Source organism: Erithacus rubecula (genome assembly GCF_903797595.1).
Source record: "Erithacus rubecula genome assembly, chromosome: 12".
NCBI classification, from domain to species: domain Eukaryota; kingdom Metazoa; phylum Chordata; class Aves; order Passeriformes; family Muscicapidae; genus Erithacus; species Erithacus rubecula.
In genome coordinates this window covers 110,464-130,867 of record NC_136664.1, presented here as the reverse complement: position 1 = coordinate 130,867, position 20,404 = coordinate 110,464, and the positions used below count along the sequence as shown (strand labels likewise).

At 46.9% G+C, this 20,404-nt stretch overlaps 2 protein-coding genes and 1 long non-coding RNA gene across 8 annotated transcripts in view; 2 read left to right on the top strand and 1 right to left on the bottom strand.

The window, feature by feature from the left end:
* Positions 1-10,579, top strand: part of PHLPP2 (PH domain and leucine rich repeat protein phosphatase 2) — a 30,609-nt gene extending 20,030 nt beyond the window's left edge. For both annotated transcript variants that reach the window (XM_079316130.1, XM_079316129.1), the window contains exons 13-19: positions 289-489; positions 978-1,140; positions 2,350-2,480; positions 2,860-2,970; positions 3,427-3,615; positions 3,745-3,976; positions 5,308-10,579. In XM_079316130.1, coding sequence (XP_079172256.1) covers positions 289-489; positions 978-1,140; positions 2,350-2,480; positions 2,860-2,970; positions 3,427-3,615; positions 3,745-3,976; positions 5,308-6,444 — 2,164 coding nt within the window. In that variant the 3' untranslated portion in view covers positions 6,445-10,579. The remainder of the gene's footprint in view (positions 1-288; positions 490-977; positions 1,141-2,349; positions 2,481-2,859; positions 2,971-3,426; positions 3,616-3,744; positions 3,977-5,307) is intronic.
* A 698-nt stretch (positions 10,580-11,277) lies between these two features.
* MARVELD3 (MARVEL domain containing 3) lies at positions 11,278-14,174 on the bottom strand. 3 transcript variants are annotated; one of them, XM_079316143.1, is made up of 3 exons: positions 14,145-14,174; positions 13,304-13,673; positions 11,278-12,595 (listed from the first exon to the last, which is right to left on the bottom strand). In XM_079316143.1, exons 1-3 carry the CDS (start codon positions 14,157-14,159, stop codon positions 11,994-11,996), a joined length of 987 nt encoding a protein of 328 aa, XP_079172269.1. In that variant the 5' UTR covers positions 14,160-14,174; the 3' UTR covers positions 11,278-11,993. The 3 variants fall into 3 exon arrangements, with proteins under 3 accessions (XP_079172269.1, XP_079172271.1, XP_079172270.1); XM_079316145.1 differs by lacking the exon at positions 14,145-14,174 and adding an exon at positions 12,709-12,806 and having other exon boundaries at positions 13,304-13,504; XM_079316144.1 differs by lacking the exon at positions 14,145-14,174 and having other exon boundaries at positions 13,304-13,765.
* On the top strand, positions 12,477-20,162 carry LOC306806975. 3 transcript variants are annotated; one of them, XR_013775614.1, is made up of 4 exons: positions 12,490-12,612; positions 13,909-14,047; positions 14,758-14,906; positions 18,655-20,162. It is a non-coding gene; the product is annotated as an uncharacterized lncRNA (long non-coding RNA). The 3 variants fall into 3 exon arrangements; XR_013775615.1 differs by having other exon boundaries at positions 13,909-14,121; XR_013775613.1 differs by lacking the exon at positions 13,909-14,047 and having other exon boundaries at positions 12,477-12,612.
* Positions 20,163-20,404: the final 242 nt, after the last annotated feature.

The following is a 20,404-nucleotide window of genomic DNA, read 5'->3' as shown; positions in this document are numbered from 1 at the left end:
CTCCTTAAGTAAAGTTTTATGTTGTCTGCTTCCACCAGTATTATCCATAGGCTTTTCAGTACTCACTGTTTCCTGTAAAATGCTGCATGCATCCACAAGTGCCACAGTGCATAAAGCTAGTAAGTCATTAGTGGAATCACAAATCTTAATGCGTAGGGATGTTACAGTATGGTCTGGCCTCCTGTCTGATACTGCTGTCCACACTGGCATTTGTACAACTCCTTTTCCTGATGTTAATAGAGTGGTTTGGATGATGTGAAGTCTGATTTTTGCATTTCCTGTGCTTAGCCTCAGGTACCTGAATGCATCTGCAAACAGGCTGGAGTCCTTGCCCTCTGCATGTACAGGGGAGGAGAATTTGAGCATGCTGCAGCTGCTATACTTGACTAATAACAATCTCACAGATCAATGCATTCCTGTCTTGGTGGGACACCCAAACCTGCGGATCTTGCATCTGGCAAACAACAACCTGCTGACTTTCCCTGCAAGGTAAGTCAGTAAGGCTGTTGGGCAAGACAGTGCTCCCTAGGAGGAAGCTGCCACCTCCCCATGATTGAACATGAGGCAAAGCCAGAGGGAGATGCTCTCCCTCTGGCTTGAGTTGACATTTCTACACACAAAGTGAGGAGAAGCATTGGCACAGGGTACTAGTGTTGGCTGTAGGCTTTCCTGTGGAAAGTGGAAGTCCCATCCAGAGGGATCAAGGGATGTAACTAGCTGTGTTGCGTGTGTGTGGGAATGAGGTGGTATTTCTTTGCAACTTCAGCACTGACAGTGAAGGGCCTGTCTTGTACAAATCCAAGCCAGGCTTGGAGACCCTGCATCTTACTTGAGCATCTCTTAGGACTTTTGGTCTCCTCTCAGTAAATCAGAAAAGTATCTCATAAAGGGCAGTGTCTATAGATACTTCATCTGCAGCTTCAGAAAATGACAAGTTCCTGTCTATAAGATACAGTAATTTTTTGTTTCCCTTTCAGCAAACTTAGTAAGCTGGAGCACTTGGAAGAACTGAATCTGAGTGGCAACAAACTGAAAACAATTCCCACAACGGTTGCAAACTGCAAGCTACTTCATACACTTATTGCACACTCTAATGAAATAAGCATTTTCCCAGAAATCCTGCATTTGCCCCATATTCAGGTATTTGTATGGGGATGATAAAGAGATAGCTGGGGAAGGTTTGAGTTATAGAATGAGGAGTGACTGCTAGGAGAGAACAGACGATCCCATCAAGGCCAAGTGCCTGGTATCAGTCCAGGCTGGGGGGTGAACAGCCGAGAGCAGCCCTGCTGAGAAGGGCTTGGGGATGCTGCTGGATTGGAGGCTGGATGAGCCCTGGCCATATGCACTGGCACTAAGAAAGCCCCCCACATCCTGGGCTCATCCCCAGTGGCATGGACAGTGGGTAAGGAGGGGATTCTGCCCCCCTGCCCTGCTCAGATGAGATCCCACCTGGAGGGCTGAATCTTGGGTCCTCAGCACAGGGACTTAAGACGTGCTGGAGTGGGTCCAGAGGAGTCCATGAAGATGATCAGAGGGCTGGAACACCTCTGCTGTGGCAGTGGGCTGAGTGGTTTGAGGTTGTTCAATTTGGAGAAGAAAAGGGTCTGGAGTGACCTTGTTGCAGCCTTCCATTACCTTAAGGGACTAAAAGAAAACTTGAGAGGGATTTTGGACAAAGGCATGGAGTGACAGCATAAGGGGGAATGGCTTTAAAGTGAACCAGGGTGGGTGTAGGTTGGATATTAGGAAGAATAATAATCCTGTGAGGGTGGGGAGGCCCTGGCACAGGTTGCCCAGAGAAGCTGTGGCTGCCCCATCCCTGGAAAGTTTCAAGGCCAGATTGGATGGGTCTTGGAGCAACCTCTTGTAGTGGAAGGTGTCCCTCCCCATGGCAGATGTGTTGAACAAAATGAGCTCTAAGGTCCCTTCCAACACAGACCATTCTGTGGTTCTATGGCTTTGATCAACCCAAGAAGAGGCCACAGAATATGTATTCTAGATATCTTACCTTTCTGAGTTGATCAAAGATGATCTCATTTACCTTTACCCACTGTCTCTGACATTTATGGTTTCTTGCATTTGAGACAGTGGGCAGTGTTATATAGCTTAGGCAGGTTTGCATATAGAGGCCTTTTATCTTTGGTGTGACCTAGTCTTTCAGTATTGGAGTTGTGGCTATTGAAGGTTGCTTATAAATCATTCTTCTTCTGACAAGTCAGATGCAATGTCATCATGTGTGTGAGATACAATAAGTAGCAGGGTTGTATGATGTTTGTGAGAAGCACTGGAGTAACTGATAACACAACAAAAGTATTTTCTTTGTCATGCTGTTTGTTGCTACTGCAGTTTGTGGATTTGAGCTGCAATGAGTTAACTGAAATCCTAATCCCTGAGGCACTGCCAGGTGCCTTGCAAGAGCTGGATCTGAGTGGAAACGCGAACCTGGTGTTAGAACACAAGACACTGGATATCTTCAGGTGAGCCACTGACATGTCAACCCAGTAGTGACCTGTACAGGGAAGGATAACCCTTGCCAGGAGAGGAAATGGGATAGTAAAGAAAAAGCACTTTGTCATTGCATAGTGGTATAATGTTCCCTGCCTGAAGCAGCTGAGACTTATTGTCTTTGGGAAGGGAAAAGTCTCTGTCTGAAACATCAGAGCAAGGAATTTTTCAGTTAGTATGAGGTTTTCCCAGGAGTCCCTGGCATAAACAGCCAGACATCTCGAGAGGACTTAAACTCCTCTCCTTGATGCACATCTTTCCACAGACTGCTGTCTAAAACTTTAGACTGGACAAGGGCCTAAGGCCTGTTCATCAGGTTCTAGAAAAGCATAACTTCTGTTCTCTCTGTAGTCACATTACTACACTGAAGATTGATGCTAAGCCCTCCCTCACAGCAGACTTGGCACTCACTTCTGCCTTCTGGAGTCACGGAGTAGCTGAGATGGCAGGCCAAAGAAATAAGTGAGTATTGTGGTCTGCTGAATGCTGTCTTCTCAGGAGGCTGGGTAGAGTGCACTACTGAGCACCCAAGCAAACCTGTTTGCCCAAGAGCTCATCCATCCCATTGTCTCTCTGGATCTCTTACTAAGGCTTGGTAACTCATGTCTCCATATTACCTTTTTTGCCTCGATTTTCACACTTATCCCGGTACATTTGGACTCTCCTTCCCTCTCCAGAAAAGATGCTTTTTCTCTTGCCAGCTGTGCCTGTTGCCCTCTCCTGCATGTGGTCAAGGAGGGTTTGGGAGTCCCAGTAATAATATACAGCTGTACATTTCCCAGGCTAGTGAGTGTAGGGACAGTGGCTTTGCTGCCCTGTGAGAATGGCACTCACAGTAAAGATGCCTGATGGCTGTGGTTTTGAGAACAAGATAATTTTTTGAGACATATTCACTGTGTTTGTATGCTTTTCTGACAGGCTTTGTGTGTCATCCCTGGCACTGGGAAGCTTTGCAGAGGGGGTGGAGGCTGTGTATGGCATGTTTGATGGTGACAAGAACGAAGAACTGCCACGCTTGCTGCAGTGCACCATGGCCGATGTGCTCCTGGAGGAGGTACAGCAGTCTGACACCATGTTCATGTCCAACACCTTCTTGGTCTCCCACAGGTAGGAGAGTGAGCAAGCTGGTCCTGGTGGGACTTGCATAGGTATATCAATATGTTAGGTGGGGTGAGGAAGCCCTCCAGAATGCCTGTCAGTGGAGTCTGGAGCCTCCTACACCTTCTCCTCCAACAGGAAGCTGGGCATGGCTGGGCAGAAGCTGGGTTCCTCTGCTGTCCTTTGCTACATCCGCAATGAGGTGGCTGATCCAGCCAGCAACTTTTCTCTGACGGTGGCCAATGTGGGGACGTGCCAAGCCGTTCTGTGCCGAAGTGGAAAAGCACTGCCTCTCTCCAAAGTCTTCAGCCTTGAACAATGTTCAGAAGAAGCCAGTAGAGTCAAGGAACAAAAAGCCATTATTACAGAGGTTGGTTTGGATGCTTTTCACTTCAACTTCCGCACTCGCGTAAAAGCTTGGTACAATACATGACTCCCCTGTCTGCATGACATGACAGGGGGTGACATGAGGGCTCTGAAGGACTTGTCTAGTGCTTCCTGCTCTGCTTCTTTTGCTGATCCGCTGTTCAAAATTGCACATTCCTAAAATACTATGGCCTAAGAACTCTGGGTACAGGATGACCTGGACCCATGTTTGCAAAACTATTAAAATTATTTCTAGAGAACTCTGTAAAGGCTAACTTTCTAAACACTTGAAATTAATAGGGAAGTTCCAAAGAGTGGGAAAAATAAGTCTGTAAATATCTTGAAAAATCAGCACCAATCACTTTCGTTTTATGCTCAGTGGGTCTTTTAAAAGTATTAAGTTGCTAGATAGAAGTATTTTTCATAAGCATAATAAATCACTGTTACAGCTGTTCAAGGCATTGTAACCCTGTGGCATAGCACTCCGACTGAAAAAATAACTATGGTATTAATACAGCACATTAAATAGTTTAAAAACTGACTCACTAATAGATTCTGAAAAAGAAAAGTGAAAATATTGTATAAGAGACTTCCCTGTGTGTCTCATCTGCTGGGTTTTAATACTTGGCGGCAGCAGCAGTGTTGACACCCAGAGGATACAGAAATTAAGAATGCTGAAATTAAATTCAAAACACTGACTTGGAAAAGGGACTGAGGGTTGTGGGCACTTCTCTTTATGGGAGACCACTGCCAGGCTGGCCAGGGGACCATCTAGCAGAAGGGGGTAATACATCTAGGTTACAGAAACCGCTTGAGATACCTACTTGTTCTTTTTTTTCCCAGGATGTAGTATCCATACTTCAGAATGAAGTTCTATGTTAATGAAGAGGGAAATGGCTCAGATAATACACAGAAATAGTTTAACGTCTGGGTAATCTGTCTTGCACTGAGAAAATCCAAAGTCACTATTTCACCTGTACTAAAAAAATTAATTTCACATAAGGCTAATCAGTGAGACTCTCTGATCAGTTTACTGCAGGTAGTCTAGCTGCACATTTCAGAATAGTCTTCTACAATTCTTTAGAGTGCAGTAAAAAGTCTTGTGGGATAAAAGTGTGTTGTTGCCAGTACAAGTGGTGGTGGTTGTTGTACCTGGTCATCAGGTAATAGTGAATATCTGCATTGTAGTACCTGCACCCAGATCCCTTTCTCCAATGCTGCAGCTGTGTAACTGGCATTTCTTGAGTCTCCAAACTAGCATATGAGCAGGGAGATTGCTTTCTAAATTATCTAATAGCACATCCAATGCTACTGCTTTGTTTCTCTTGTCTGCAGGACAACAAAGTCAATGGTGTGACCTGCTGTACTCGGATGCTGGGCTGCACGTACCTGCATCCTTGGATCCTGCCCAAACCACACGTCAATTCCATTCCACTGACTGTACAAGATGAGCTGCTCCTCCTAGGGAACAAAGCTCTCTGGGAACACCTTTCTTATGCAGAGGCTGTCTCAGCTGTGCGGCACCTACACGACCCACTTGCTGCTGCAAAGAAACTCTGCACTTTAGCCCAAAGCTATGGTTGCCAAGACAATGTTGGTGCAATGGTGGTATGTCTCAACATTGGTGAGGACAACTGCACGTGTGAGATGCATGGCCTCACTCTGACAGGCCCTGGGGGATTTAATTCTATCACCACCAAACCAGCAACACCTTCATGTAGCAGTGGAATCGCTTCAGAGTTTAACAGTGAGCTGTCTGCTTCTGAGGTTAGCAGTGAGGTGGGCTCTACTGCATCAGATGAACACAGTGCTGTTGGCCTCGATGGCAGTTTGCTACCACGACAGGAACGACGTTGCAGCCTACATCCTGTGCCCCCCTCAGGCATCTTCCAGCGCCAACCTTCCAGTGCCACCTTCTCTAGCAACCAGTCTGACAATGGTCTGGATAGTGATGATGAGCAGCCTGTGGAAGGTGTGATGACAAATGGCAGTAAAGTGGAGGTAGAGGTGGACATTCATTGCTGTAAAGGAAAGGGTCTGGAATTAGAACATCCTGCTGCAGAGTACAGCTCTTCTGCTCTAGGGCCAGAGAACGACTCTAGGCTTGTACTGATCATTCGGAGGCAGAACAGTGTAAACAGCAACACTGTGCAGAGAGGAGTCAGGGAGAAGTGTGAACTCCAAAAATCTCTTTCCACATGTTGTCTTTATGGAAAGAAGCTTTCCAATGGCTCCATAGTGCCCTTGGAGGAGAGCCTCAACCTCATCGAAGTAGCAACAGAGGCACCCAAGAAGAAGACAGGCTATTTTGCTGCTCCATCCCAGATGGAGCCAGAAGATCAATTTGTGGTTCCACCTGATCTGGAAGAGGAAGTGAAGGAACAAATTAAGCAGCACCAGGAGGACAGAACAGATCAGGAGCTGAAAGAACATGCAGTACCCCTTCCAGAGGAGTTTGACACAGCTTTGTAACCCTACGAGTACCACTCCTACATTGTCTGTCCCAGGAAGCTCTGTTTCATAAGGGCTGTCTTGCCCTCTATGTGATCTGGGATCTGCTAGGAATACAGGCACCTGCTGCTTCCTTAATGGAGTTGAGGAAGAATCAGGAAGGCCAATGTCTGGGCTGTCCGCTCAACCACTGTAGGGTCTCAGTTGTTCTGTGAGCACACAGACCAGCAACTGAGGTATTAGGGACTGTTTGGTAAGTCCTTGAACCCTGAGGTTCTGCCAGCTCTGCAGGAAAGGGGCTGGTGTATGTGTGTGTGGAGTGAGGAGCTGCTGAGGGAGAAATGCTCAGTGTTCAGAGTCCTGTGAATACTTCTGATGCAGTGTCCCATCCTTCCCCCCCAGCATCTGACTTTGTTATTCCTTGAAAGAATACAGCCAGTTGAAACTGACCTAAGAATGGTTTCCTACATTAATTGCAAGCACTTTTATTTATTGCACTTAAGCTGTGCTTTTCCCCTTCAGCCCAGCACTTTATTATTTGGGGTTAGGGGAGAAAGCACTCCACAGCAGGTATGTTCTTAGGGCAGTGGAGGACTCAGGGTACCAGTGTTCTGATGAGCACTGGTGTAGGGGAGAGTGAAGGTTATGGTGGCATCATTCTGTGCAGGACAAGAAAATACACAGCTGAGTGATAAGCAGGTGCCAACCAATGCATTTTATATGGAGCATAGGAAAGATCAGCTCAGGACTGGTTGATGAAGGCAATGTGTAGATCTAGTGCTTTTAGGTGCAGAGCACAGACCCACATCAGCAGCAACCTGGCCACCTTCATCCTGGATGCTTCAGAAGAGGCTTCCTGTATCCAGAAGACATGGGATAAAGCCAGGACCTTGTGCTTGTCTCAGTGCTCAGGCAGAGGAGCCAAGCTGCTCTAAGACTGGCAGAAACATTCAGCGCTCTTTTCCATCAACATAAACCTCTGCATTGTCAGCTACAGCACCTTTGCTTGCCTCTGGAAACAGGAGTCATATTCCAAATACACAGCAAGAGCATTTCAGGGTATGTTCCCAGTTTGGCCACAAACAAGATGCAAATGTACTCGTTCCTGCTTAGCCTTCAGCACAAAAGCAAAAATTAAACTTTTCATCTTATTAACATTTTTATCAGCACTAAGAAAGATGTTTAAAACAGTCCCACTGCTGATGAACTGGCCAGTCTGCACTCAGATGTCTTGTGTTTCCATTAGGATTTTTGGTGCAGGGTTTAAGTTGGCTGCCTATGTCACCATCTTGTATAAGGTTGTGGAGACCACTGCCTCTGTAGCATGCAGATCGGTCTTCCTTTCTGACAGGGCTGGATAGCAGCTGTCCTTGTCATGTCAGCAGTGCAATAATCCTGACTGCAATGTGGGCTAGTGCCTTTTCTTCATTAATTATATTTATGAAGAAAACTTAGAAGTTTCTTCTGAAGAGATTGAGGGGCTTGAGTTGTCTATTTGTGGATCAAATTTGGGTCTTGCTTAGAAGGAAGTACTGTGCAGACTGTTTGTGGAATTCTGTCAATCTTTTGACAAAATCCAATGGAGTTTTACTGAGATTTCAGAGCACCTTGAATTTCTTCTCACTAGGAAAAAAAATATTTTTAACATGCATGAGGAGCAACATTTTACGACATACTTTTTGCTAGTTGCAGTGTAATTATGAAACAACCCAACTTTTCCCGAAGTTTAAACTCTCACAATTTTTGGTTGTTTAAGCACCTTTTTCATTTGGAACTTAAAATCATAGAAACAACAGCATTTGAAGCCTTTAGGCAGAGGGAACAACAGCAGAAAAGATTCAAATGCTAAAGCCCAAAATTCTTTCAATGTTATCATCGTGTAAATATGCAGGAAAGGTTCATCCCAATGTATTTGACTGCAACTTTTGATTCTGTCACTGGTGATAATTTTACCAAATATTTGTGCCTAGCCTCACACTTTCTGATATCTGAAAAGGGCTGCAGAACAGCCTCCGTTGAGTATGGGACTGATACAGAAACTCTGATTTCTGAGCAAGACTGACAAACCCTGCACTGTGAGTGGCACATATTGATCAGGTCTCTATTTCTTGCACTGTTACAGAAAGCCCAGTGTGTCCTTGCCAGCCTGAACCAGTAGTATTGTGTATTGCAGAATTAATTGCCCCAGGGAGTTAGTAATGAATGGCTCAACCTAGCTCAGTGTTGAAGGACTAAGGAAAACAGCTCTGCAGTGGAGCATGCAGATTTCTGAACTGCACCTCTTAAAGGTTGTGGCAGAATGGAACAGAAAGAATTCCTACTTAGACTTTTTCTTTTTGAAGCAGAAAGGAAGTTTAAATACAGCCAGCTTCTATTTTATATGTGTGTAAACTGTCATGGAAGACATAGATTGTTATTTCTTAACACTCCTGGCAGAATGCACAGATTTCTCTGAAGCTGTTATTATGAACTCTGGGGCAGCACAGGCTGAGTTAACTTTACCTGTTCCAAAGAAACTTTCCTCTATGTAACTAAGACAAGCACTGGTGTCCTCAAGCAGCTTCTGCGTATTTTCCGTGTGCTTCCGAGGATTAAGCTTTTCCTTTTCCATTTCAGCCACGGCATTGTAATGCTTTTTCTCCAGTCATCCAAAATCTTTTTCATGCATTAAAAACAATGCCTGTTCATCACAAAATGTTCTGCTTTTTCCTAGGCCAGTTTTGGGTATCAGCAAAGACACTGGCATCATTTTTTCATGCAAATATCTTACATTTTCCAACACAGGATTCCAGTTTCAGAAACGTGTCTCAAGGTCACTGTCATCCCAAGAAACAGTGTTTTTTTCTGCCAGTGGTCAGACAGTGGTGTGGCTGGGTTATCTTCATCTGTCTGGTGACAACTCATAGAACAGAGTGCTTCCCTCCACTACCTTTTCCTGTGTCTCCCTTACCTTATTTATTAACACTACCTTACATTTCAAGCTCCCAAGGAGCACTGCTGTAGGTGGAACAGTTATGAAAGGGCAAGTCAATGAAGGACTCATAGCAGGGTATAGAAAGCGTCTGCCCAGTAATCTTCCTTTTCTCCAGTCCCTTCCTGATTTTTGTTTTTGGAGTTTGCAGAGATACTGTGATCATCACGTAACCACATCACTGAGAATGTCCCACTCATTCACAGACTTGCTGTTAGAGAGAGGTTCTCACCTTGGGGTCCTCAGGCTATTTTGTCCCTACTGAGCAATGCAAGCCCTGCCACACTGCATGCAGCCACAGCCAAGTGAGCTGGGGGGTTTGTTGGTCCATCTTTTCAGTAATTCTGGCTCTGCTGATAAGCATGCTTGCTGAGAAGGATACTCTGAAGGCACTGCTCTGCCCTGTCCTGTCCAGAAAGGGATCTGTAAAAGGAACCCATAAAGGTTATACTGGGTGGTGGTAAAGGTAAGAGATAGCCTCCAAGTTGCCCCCAGAACAAGGAACAGGCCCAAGGAGGCAGCATGAAGACTGTTCATACCAGACTGGAATCTTGAGCTAGACAAAAGGGTTCCAAGGAGGAAGTATTTCCCCCTCTCAGAGACAAGCTGCTGTGAAGTCTGAAATCTTTCCCGTGGTACACAGCCCTTCAGCCACACCTAAGGCTTTGGACCTGTCCTTCCAGACAGATGCTGGTGGCTTTTGTGTCACTTGCCAAAGGCCTTTCTTCAGGCAGATCACCTCTTTCGTCTTGTGCAATCGTCTGCTGTTCTATTGCTCTCTGAAGACTCAATTGTATTTTTCCTCTTTTTTCACATTTTAAAATGTTACCTCTTTTTAATTACTCATGTGACCTGGCGCATGTTAAATACTGCAGTGTACCAACTGTTTACTAAATAATCCTTTTTCATGTTTATTTTGTTTTTAAAAAGGAGAGTATTTTCTGCATCCCACTCTAGCATGCATCTATAACGACCCCTGTTTTTGTTGTGTATGGGAGTAGGTTGTCCAATGAATGCCCTCAGCACTGTGGCGTATGTATTGCTTTGGAAAGGCAAATAACATAAGATTGTTGGAAAACACTAGTCCATTGATTCTTTATTCAGATGTATAGAAAAGTCCAGGAAGGAAGAGTATTTTTGCATCGAATTTTCAGCTGACTTAGCAATAAAGATTTTTACTTTCATCAAACAGCTTATTCTGATTCTGTTACTATGCTGGAAGAAATGTCTGCAACATCCCAGTCAAAGGTAGCTGTGTCTACCAGCAGCTGTGCTGCAGGTTATTCACTGAACTCTATGTGCTACTTCACTCATCAGCCTTCCATACAAAAACTCCTTTCAGAACATGGTAAGAGTAGAATTAGGCTTAACAATTATTAAGGCAGCTTTCTGTTTCCTGGTATAGGAATCCTGCCCTGTGAACTTGCTCTCAATAGCACTGTACAGCTCTAGAAGTAGCTGCAACAGGAGGAAATACAGAAATGTTAACAGAAACAGGACCACATTGGACTGTCCATGTACATCACTGTGCTGAGACACTCAATGCTAAAAGGCAGAAGAAATCGAACCCCAAACCACCTAGTGTGTCCCTATTTGGCATCTGTTTGACTTTAGTGTCTCTAGTTCAAAGTGTTCTGCAGTTTTGGTAGTTATGAGGATTTAGTTACCGGTGCCAGTGAAAGATGAGTTATGTCCAAGGTAAAGCATTTTTGAGGTATGTTTAGTTTTTTTAATGTGGGCAGAACTCATCTCTGAGACCGTGGTGGTTCCATCCTCATATGAACAACACTGCTCTGAAGTGGAATTTCATTTTGAGGCATGAGCTGGTGATTCTAGTGCTACTTTTCCCAGTTTAATTTCCTATAAAATTTTTTTCTAAAAAAAAAAAAATAAAAAAGCAGCATCTAATTCCTCCGACTTGTACACTGAAAATGTATTTTGAAAATAATATGCTTCTATATTCGATCACCCATTTGATCTCATAAAGCTTTTGTCTGATTATCCCAATTCAGGGCATCTTTTAAAGCAAAACTCTTGTATATACAAGTAATATAAAAAGACCATTTCAAATAAAAGTGCTCCCTCTCCAGGAGTTTGAAAAGGCATTATATCACAAGTTAAGACTGAGTTTGCAAGGTTTTTTCAGGATTTTTCATGGCCTTATAAATGTCATGTTCACACTGGTCTGTTAATTCCAAGAAACCTACAAGGAAGCAATATTTAGCTGTCACAACCATGGGTCTCCATCACTTGTTTTTAAGAGCTCTTAGCGAAGTCACATGCCTTTTGTAAAGACAGTTTCAGCTACAAAAAGCTGTTCATTGGCAGAAGCATGTAGTACTTGTAGCAAGGCCTCACTGGAGAAGGGAGTGGGATAGAAGGGCTGCCTGTGAAGCAGACACAACCCATTGCCTCAGCTCTAAGTCACTAATAATTCCGTAATGCAAATTCAAGTTAGGAATAGCCTGACTCTACCATATTTAGAGCTATGCTAGCCTGGTGAGTGTTCTGTAGCATTAAGGCTGCACTGTCCAAAAGAAAAGAAAGCATACTGCTTCATCTCAGTAAGGAGTGGAATGGAGGAATCATTTGAAAGTTCTTACAATTGCAGTGGCTTTTGTGTCTGTTCATGACCTGTCCTGTAATCTTTGACAGCTAGGCCTGCACTGAGCAGGTATGCCATGGCAGCCAGGGAGCCCAAGAGGCCAGCAGCAATCTCTGCCCCATGCAGGCTGCACCAGAAGCCCTGATAGCCCTTGCTTTGATAAAGCTGCTCTCTCTCTTTGCACACTGATGAATTATAAACGCTGAGCAGAGAATGGAGGAAATAGTACAGAGCAGGCACGGTGCCAACTGCAATCACTATGTACAGGGTGCATTCAATTAGCAGCCATGCTGGGAAGTGCCACGGGACCCGCAGAACACTAACCAAAATAAGAACACAAGGGAAGACCAGGAGACACCCAGCCACGGCCATGGCTGCTCTTGCAATGGGCAGCTTCAGTAGGTAGAAACGTTGGTCAAGCTGCTGGGCTCGCTCCCCCTCCGCTCCGCTGAAGCCGCTGTAGGCCCCGCCGTACTGGTAGTAGTAGATGCCCCCCAGGGCGGGGAGGCCGGTGTATCCTCCCGCCGAGCCGCAGGACACGGAGCTGCAGACCAGGATCAGGGCGGCCAGCAGCACCTCCACCATCTGGCAGCAGGCTGGAGGGGAGGCCGAGGTGAGTGTGCGGCCACAGAGGAGCGCCCCGGACGGAGCCGGGCCAGACACTGCGCTCCGCAGGACGGAGGGAGCGGCTCCCGGCGGCCGCGCTCACCCCGGCCCGTGCGCAGGTACCGGCAGCGCCGGTGCTCCAGCGACCCCGGTACGGCGCGGCTTTCCCGCGGCCCCTCTGCCTCTGCTCTGGCTACGGCGCTAAGGAGAGATGATGGCAGTGACCCCTCCAGGCCCCTCGCCGCCGCCAGTCCGGTCTGTTCAACCCCGGCCCCGAGCCGGGCCCCCGGCGCCCGCCCGCTGCCTTCATCGCCCGCCCGCTGCCCTCAGCGCCCGCCCGCCCGCTGCCTTCACCGCCCGCCCGCTCGCTGCCTTCACCGCCCGCCCGCTGCCCTCAGCGCCCGCCCGCCCGCTGCCTTCATCGCCCGCCCGCTGCCCTCAGCGCCCGCCCGCCCGCTGCCTTCACCGCCCGCTCGCTGCCTTCACCGCCCGCTCGCTGCCTTCACCGCCCGCCCGCTGCCCTCAGCGCCCGCCCGCTCGCTGCCTTCACCGCCCGCTCGCTGCCTTCACCGCCCGCTCGCTGCCTTCACCGCCCGCTCGCTGCCTTCACCGCCCGCCCGCTGCCCTCAGCGCCCGCCCGCTCGCTGCCTTCACCGCCCGCCCGCTGCCCTCAGCGCCCGCCCGCCCGCTGCCCTCACCGCCCGCCCGGCCCGGCGCGCCCCCCGCGCGCGGCACGGGGGCAGCCCCGTTCCGCCATGGCCTGGCGCGGCCCTGCTCCGCCGGCGCTGGGGACTGGGGACCGGGCCGGGCCGGGCCGGGCCGCCCCAGGGTGCTGCCGGTGCCGTGAACCCCGTCTCGTCCGCTCGCCTCAGCCCCGCCGGCGCTTCTCTGAAGCGGTGGAAGCTGCGGCCCGCTCAGGCCCTGCCCCGTCTGGAGGTGCTCAGCCGCTCGGCGCAGGTGCGCGGTGTCCCGGGCCCTGCGCACGGTTCCCCAGCTGTGCCCGCTCCCTTTGCTTCCACCGACGGTGCTCGCAGCCCCTTGTGGTGATAACTTCTCGATGTTTCCCACCTGAAAATGTTTGTCAGTAGCCATTGAAAACTGACTGAATTTAACTAATTGGATTTTCACAATTGTACAAGTTCTACTTTTTCCTGAGCTGTGAGTTTTGATGAGTGTTTATTCAGTTTTTCTGCAATCTCGTGCCTCTGTAAACTTCATCTGTGTCTCCCTGTTCCCTTACGCATCCCTATTCCCGGCCTCTCTGGGCCTGCCCTAACTCCCCTAAACCCATTCTGTGATGCAGTGACTGCACCTCCATGCAACACTCAAGATTCAAGTGCACCAGCAGTTTACACCACAGCAAAACATCTCTGTCTTGTCCTGGCAATGCACAGCATTTTGTTGCTTCTCCGTCTGCCCCAGCACAGAGCCTGTGTCTCCAGGTACAGTCACCAGCACCTTTGGATCTGTCCTGCAGTTAAGGGCTCCAGTTCAGCCCTTGGCAGACCACATTCAGGTAATTTTCTTTAGATACGTTACCTTATATTTAGCCATACAGAACCAAATAGACCCCTTTTGTGTCTTTTTGCTAGAGGCCATTTCAGATTGGAAGTGATTGGACCTTTTTACTGGCGATGATGTCCTGCTGCCAGTCTGTCCTCCCATCCTGGCAGACCCCTTTCTACAGCAGCCATCACCTGCCAGCAGAGGAGGTGACAAATTCCTCCTGTGGTTATTGGTGGTGGCTGAAGTGAAGGCAAGTGTCCAGGATCTCACCCATGCACAAGTTTCAGCATTTCTCATGGCTGGTAAGGGCAGAGCTGATTCAGGAAAGGGAGAAAAGTAAACAGCAGGGCAATTCGGAAATACGGAAAACTCCATATTCAGAATAAATGCTTTTATTCAAGAGTTTGACCAAACACTGCATGTAAACGCTCTTTTATTTTAAAATAAAAAAAATTTCCAAAGAAATACTTTAATTACATTTAAAATAACACCTTTTTTGTAAAACAGTTACACTGTAAGGTCTCTGACATATTCAGTATCTGAATATATGCCCTGAGGGATCCAAATTTTTCTCTAAGATGCAAAAATACATTTCCTCCATCTGTAAGACTGGTGGCAACACTGTTTCACACTTCTGTCTCTACAGGAGCAACAGCAACAATCCTATAGATTTACATGGGAAAAGCCTATAAACTGCACCTCAGCACTGTGGGAAAACACTCTCCTCAACACTTCACCTGATTCCACAAAGGACTGGAGATCTGAAAATGCATCTTAAAATTTACTTAGGCTGAGGTAAGAGAGAAGGAAAACAACCATTGTTTCAATTCCCATTTCAGATAGAGGGGATGGAAGCTGTGTGCTAAGTTAGCAAGTGCAGAATTCATAGGGAGCTTAGGACGAGGACTCTGGAGATAGTGTAGGTGCTCAGCAGTGAGGCTGTTGCACACACTTTTTCATCTGCATATTTTGCCTCACTCATGTTGATGTGCCAGAAAGCAGGCCTCCTTGCTGGATAGATTTAAAACTTTTAGCAGCCCTTTGTGAACTTGTAGGGTCATGCACAGTACCATTTTGCTTAGTAGAGCTTTTCACTGACATGAAAAGGACATGGAGAAGTAAGCTGAATAATCACGAGTCCCAATAAGAGGTGAAATAAGTGTTTCTTAGCAGGATGTTGCAGCTGGTCATCCAGCAAACTGAGATAAAGCTGTCTTTGGATTTGTGTGTGATTTACTTGGTCAAAGACAGAGCCAGGAAACATTGCTCTGTTGGAGATATGTTCAGTGTTTTACTAGAGTATTTGCTGCTAAAAAGTCAGGTATAAGCTTCAAGATACTGTAGAAGTGAGTCAGTCTTATTTCATTTCTGTTGCTATAATGAGAAATCTTAAAAAACATGCTTTGTGTCACTTCACTCCTGCTCAAAGTACCATAGCTGAACTCGGTTCGCAGCATCTTCTGGGCTTGTATTCTCACAGCAACAAATACCAGTCAGCAGAACAGAGCAGTAGGAAGACGAGGATATCAAAATTATTTTTCACTGCTGTTTTGGCTTCTCTTTGTAATTATTTATGTTTATTATTTTTGGCTTCTTTGTTTCTGGCTACTTCTGATATCCTTGCTGCGCTAAGGGAGGGAAGGGCCTGGTTTGGGTTGCCATGGACCAAGAGCTCTGACCTGGTTCAGTGCCCTCCCTGGGAACTTGGAGGGTAAAGTGGTAGGAGAAGTAATTAACTGCCTTGTGTGTCTCCAGTTTGAGGCAGCTGGGAGCTGCAGCACAATCACTGCTGAACACCACAACCAGATTTATTGACTGTCCCACATAAATAAATAATCACAGGGACAATGAGTGCAGCATGATGACGATAGACCAGTACTGTAGAAAAGAACTGGAGGTTATTGTAAATGACAAACTGAACTCAAGTCCACAATGTCATCCTGTTGCGAAAAAACTAACATTTCTAGGGTGTATAAACAGGAATGTCACATGTAGGATGTGTGAAGAAATTCCTCTGCCCCCACTTCAGTGCTGGCTTGGCCTCGGTCTTGTACACTGTGTTTCCAGAGGTGAGCAGGTCAGCTGGAGTGGATTCAGAAGAAAGCAAAAGAAGTCTCTGGAAGTACAACCTAGGAGAAAAAGATTGATCACAGACATCTCATTTGAAATAACAAGCATCTGTTAACAGCTTACAAGTTTGTTAATAGAGAAGTGTCCAGACAACTTGCAAACTTGTAAAAAACTGCTGTCAAGAGCAGGAGAATATTTTGTTCACTCTTTCTGCTGTTGGCATGGTCAGGAAACACAGAGCTTAGCTCGAAGCAAAAGGGATGTATTTTAGGAACCCTCAGTGTTTCTCACATACACTCCAACTCCACCATTTTATAAGGAGATGAGCAACTCTTGTTGCAAGAGTAGATTAGTCAGCAGATGGTAGTTTCCATCACTGGAGCTCTAATTCAGTCATGAGAAGGCTGGCCTGTCTGTGTTCTTGTGGGAAGGAAGTGCTTGTGCTGCCCATGCTACCCACTTCAAGGTCACAGTGTCATCTCACCCTGCAAAGCCACGGTGCCTCTTTCCACCCCGTCCCCATTGGCTGGTCACTGTCCCAGTGGCTCCAAGGCCATTGGAGGACAGCTGCCATGACATATCATGCAACAGCTCAAGTCTCTGAAGTCATAAGTCAAACACAGGATATGCACTTGGCTGGATAATATTTACCTGGATGTAAACAGACACAAGTCTGGACAAGATGTTTTCTTTCACTGTGCCTGTACTCAGGAGCCAGTAACACTCACATTTTGTGGAACATTCCTCTCAGCATCTGTAACAGGAGTTGAAACTCTTTCATTGTGGTTGTTGGGCCTGAAGCTCACAGGTGCTTTTCAATTCCCTACAAACCTGGAGTGCACTCTGTGTCTCTCAACTTGCTGGCAATGGACTCGATGGCCAGGCTGAACAAGCAAAAGCTGCTATACCTGCTGGACCCTGTCCCCTCTGAGCACCGCAGGGGTCAGTGGCTGAGGAGTGCAGTCTGTTGTGCCCAGCCCACCTGCTGTCAGGTTGCTGCAGCACATTTCAGGTGCTGGTGTTGTGGGAGGCACACAAGGTGCCGTAGTCATGAAAGCATTTGGTTTTTACATTCCCTGGTTTTCTTGATGGTGAACAGTAATGAAATGGTGAACAGTAGCAGATGGTGCTCATTAAGCTGTGTTAACCCAGCTGTTTCCAATCTGCTCAGCACTTGCAGACCGTTCTAGCAGGAACTTAGGCAGGGTCACTGTCCCAGCGGGTCACTGTCCCTGCTGTAATACCCTCCATTTGTGCACTCCAGGAGCCACCTTGTTCCCCTTCCAAAAGAATGCAGACACCAGACAGCTCCTAGATGCCAGTGCTCTGCTTTCCAAAGCCCAGCTCACACAGGCAGCAAGAGCATCCTTCAAACCACTTGCAGTACACAGGATGTTTTTCCAGAATAGGCATCTCTAGCTAGCCTGTGCAATTTCAGTGTATTTCAAAATTTTATTTCTGAGATCAAATCAAAATTGATCCTGAATATAGGACAGATAGATAAACTGTAGCTACTGTAAATTTTTTAATTACTGGTTTTGAGCCACCCTTTGTGAATTGTGCCATCTTTCTGGCTCTTTAACACTGTGTTTGCACAGCTTTGGAGAGCATAGCTTTGCTTTTTTGGAGCTTATTTTTCTGCTCTGATTATGCAAAGAGGTAACAGGTGCTATACTCTATTTCAGCAAATAGGATGGCTGGAGACACAAGCACTGCCATCACTTGATCAGAGGCTCGTGCAGATACATGCAGGCTTGGCACAGCATCCCTGCCTATGCCATCAGACAGCTTCAGCTCTGAATATATGCATTTTCATAGTGCCTGTGTGACCTGACCTGTCAGGGGCAAAGTTTGTGCCTTGTGTTCAGAAAACCTGCTACAGTGTTATAATGGTACAGTCAGAATCAATAAGCAGATACAACATTAATGAGAGATATGGAGGCTTTACTGCTGTTTGTTCATCTGAGACTTTAACAATAAATTGATATATCCAAAAAAGGATAAAGGAAAAATCATATAATTGGTTATTAAAAACTGATTCAAGTGGGAATGCAGAGACTAAACAGAGATTAGGATACACACAAAACCTGAACTGGCTGGGGCTACAAAAGCAAAATATAAAAAGGAAACAAGTGAAGTGATTTGTTACCGACCCTGGTGGATTTTTATGCAGAGTACTAGTTGTATGTCTGTCCCTGCAGCAGTGCACCCTGAATTGGCTAAATAATCCTTAAGTATGACACAGACCTGCAGCCTGACAGAGACAGGTTTGTCAGTGCAGCAGTGCTTGAGCCCATGTTCCCCTCAAGCAGCAATTTTTCCTGCTTTGTGACTGCAGCTCAGTCTGGAAGCTGAACTGCTTGGTCTTACTGGCTTCACCTCTGCACACAGAAGTGGGACTCTGGGGGCCCTGGTACCAGAGAAAGGCAGTACCACGAAAAATGCTGATGTTATCACTAATTTCTCCTTCCAGTGGGAAGAGATAAAAATCAATTGCTCAAGCTACACAAGAAAGAGGGAACTGAAGAGGTATGCATAAGATACCTGTGGGGTTGACCTACTGGGACAGAGGAGCAAACTACAGAGGGTGGAGGCAAGTCAATGGGATGGGGTGCTACTGGGGAGCATAGAGCATGACAATCTAGAGAGACAGCAGCCTTGCTGGCAGAAATGCATCCTGCAGAGTATGGCTGCACCATAGAAGGATGGCTTGGCCATATTTCTAGAATACAAAGTACTGAGTTTTGTGTTCATGGTTTGGTACATGCTGTGCAGAACAAGGGGTGGGATGATAGGGGCTGCATACCCCATGTGAAAGCATCTGGAGGAGGACTGGAGTCATGCAGCAAGAGGAGGAGGAGGAGGAGAGCATCGTAATAGCAGGAGAAACCCAGTGATGCCGTTGTACACTTCTGTCCTCATCCTGCTTCTCACCAAGTTCTCAGCCTTATTGTAACTGAGCCTCTTAAGTCTCCAGAGCCACATTTCCCCCCCTCCCCCTTGGCAGCAGGCTTCCACTGTGGCCTCCCCTGAACCCCACTGCTGCGTGCAGTCTGCTGGGTAGAGCTGCAGTTGCGTCAGTTTGCAGGTTGTTGCTAGGCAGAACACAGAGCATCGTCCTTGAGGCTCCAATGCCGTGTTTAACCCGGCAGGGCTGCGGCATGCCAAGAGATGGGGCCAGCTGGGGCAAGTGAGAAAGTAACCCATGCTACATGGAGAGGGCCTGCATAAACTTCTGAAGGTTACTCATGTCAGGTTTCACTCAAAAGAAGAGAGAAACTGTGTAGCCCTCAGCAGAAGACAGTCCAAGCAGCTTCAATACAAGATGTTTCTCTGTGAAAGGGTTTTAAAAGGTGCTATTCCTTGTCCAAAGGCCTTGGGGCTGGTTGCAGTGAGAAGCCTGCCCTGCAATCTGGGGCTAAGGATCCTGGCTAGACCTGCTGTCTGCACTCCCCTGCCTTCCATCCTGCTTCCAGCCCTGAATCCTTGGCCCCCATTGTGGCCTCAGGAGTGCCCATTGCAGTACTGGAGTCAGGGCTCCCCAGCAGTGCCAGCCCAGCCACAGAACTGAGGGAAGGGGTCACTCCTTGCATCTGGGGAGGTGTGGCCTTACTGATGGTTGTGTAGTGAGCATGGGTTGAATGCAAGGTCCTTTCTCCTCCAACTCAGGTGCAGGTATAAACAGCTAAAATTCATTGTGACCACTGGCCTCTGCAGTCTGTCTGCTCAAAGGTTGACAAGTCCCTCTTATCCCTGAGCAGCTTTTCAGTCTCTGGCCATTTGCTGTCGTGGCACTAAGGGAAGACTTGGAGCAGCCCTTAGAAGGCAGGAAGAGTGCAGTTGTGTCTCATTTATCTTAGCCATGCAGGAATTAAGAGGCAGGAAGCATGAGGTTCATATCACTTAGCAAAAAAAGGGCCTTCTGGGAATGGTATGATCTATGGTTTGCCTACCATCAAAGAGTGAAGAATTGCATAATTTCTGCTGGCTGCCAGAATTACGAGTTTACTTGGGTCTTGCAGCAACCAAAAAAAAAAAAAAAAGGAAAGGCAAAAAAACCCCTCCAAATCGTTGAGGTGATTTTAATCCTTCAGGTTCTGGTGCCTCTAAAACACTGGCTAGGGAAATGCTTTCCTCCCTTTAGTTTATTGAGGAAGATGCCTCCCAGTTGTAATGGAGCCACAAACTGGTGTTTGTCAGCTAGTGCATTGGGATCCCAGAAA

Excerpts from the sequence above, each read along its gene's own strand:
- MARVELD3 (XM_079316144.1), bottom strand. The coding sequence starts at position 13,697 with ATGGCTACTGACAAACATTTTCAGGTGGGAAACATCGAGAAGTTATCA. Across the intron at positions 12,596-13,303 it reads CGCGCCGGGCCGGGCGGGCG|CCTGCTGCCAGATGGTGGAG; the intron begins GTGAGGGCAGCG and ends CCTCCCCTCCAG.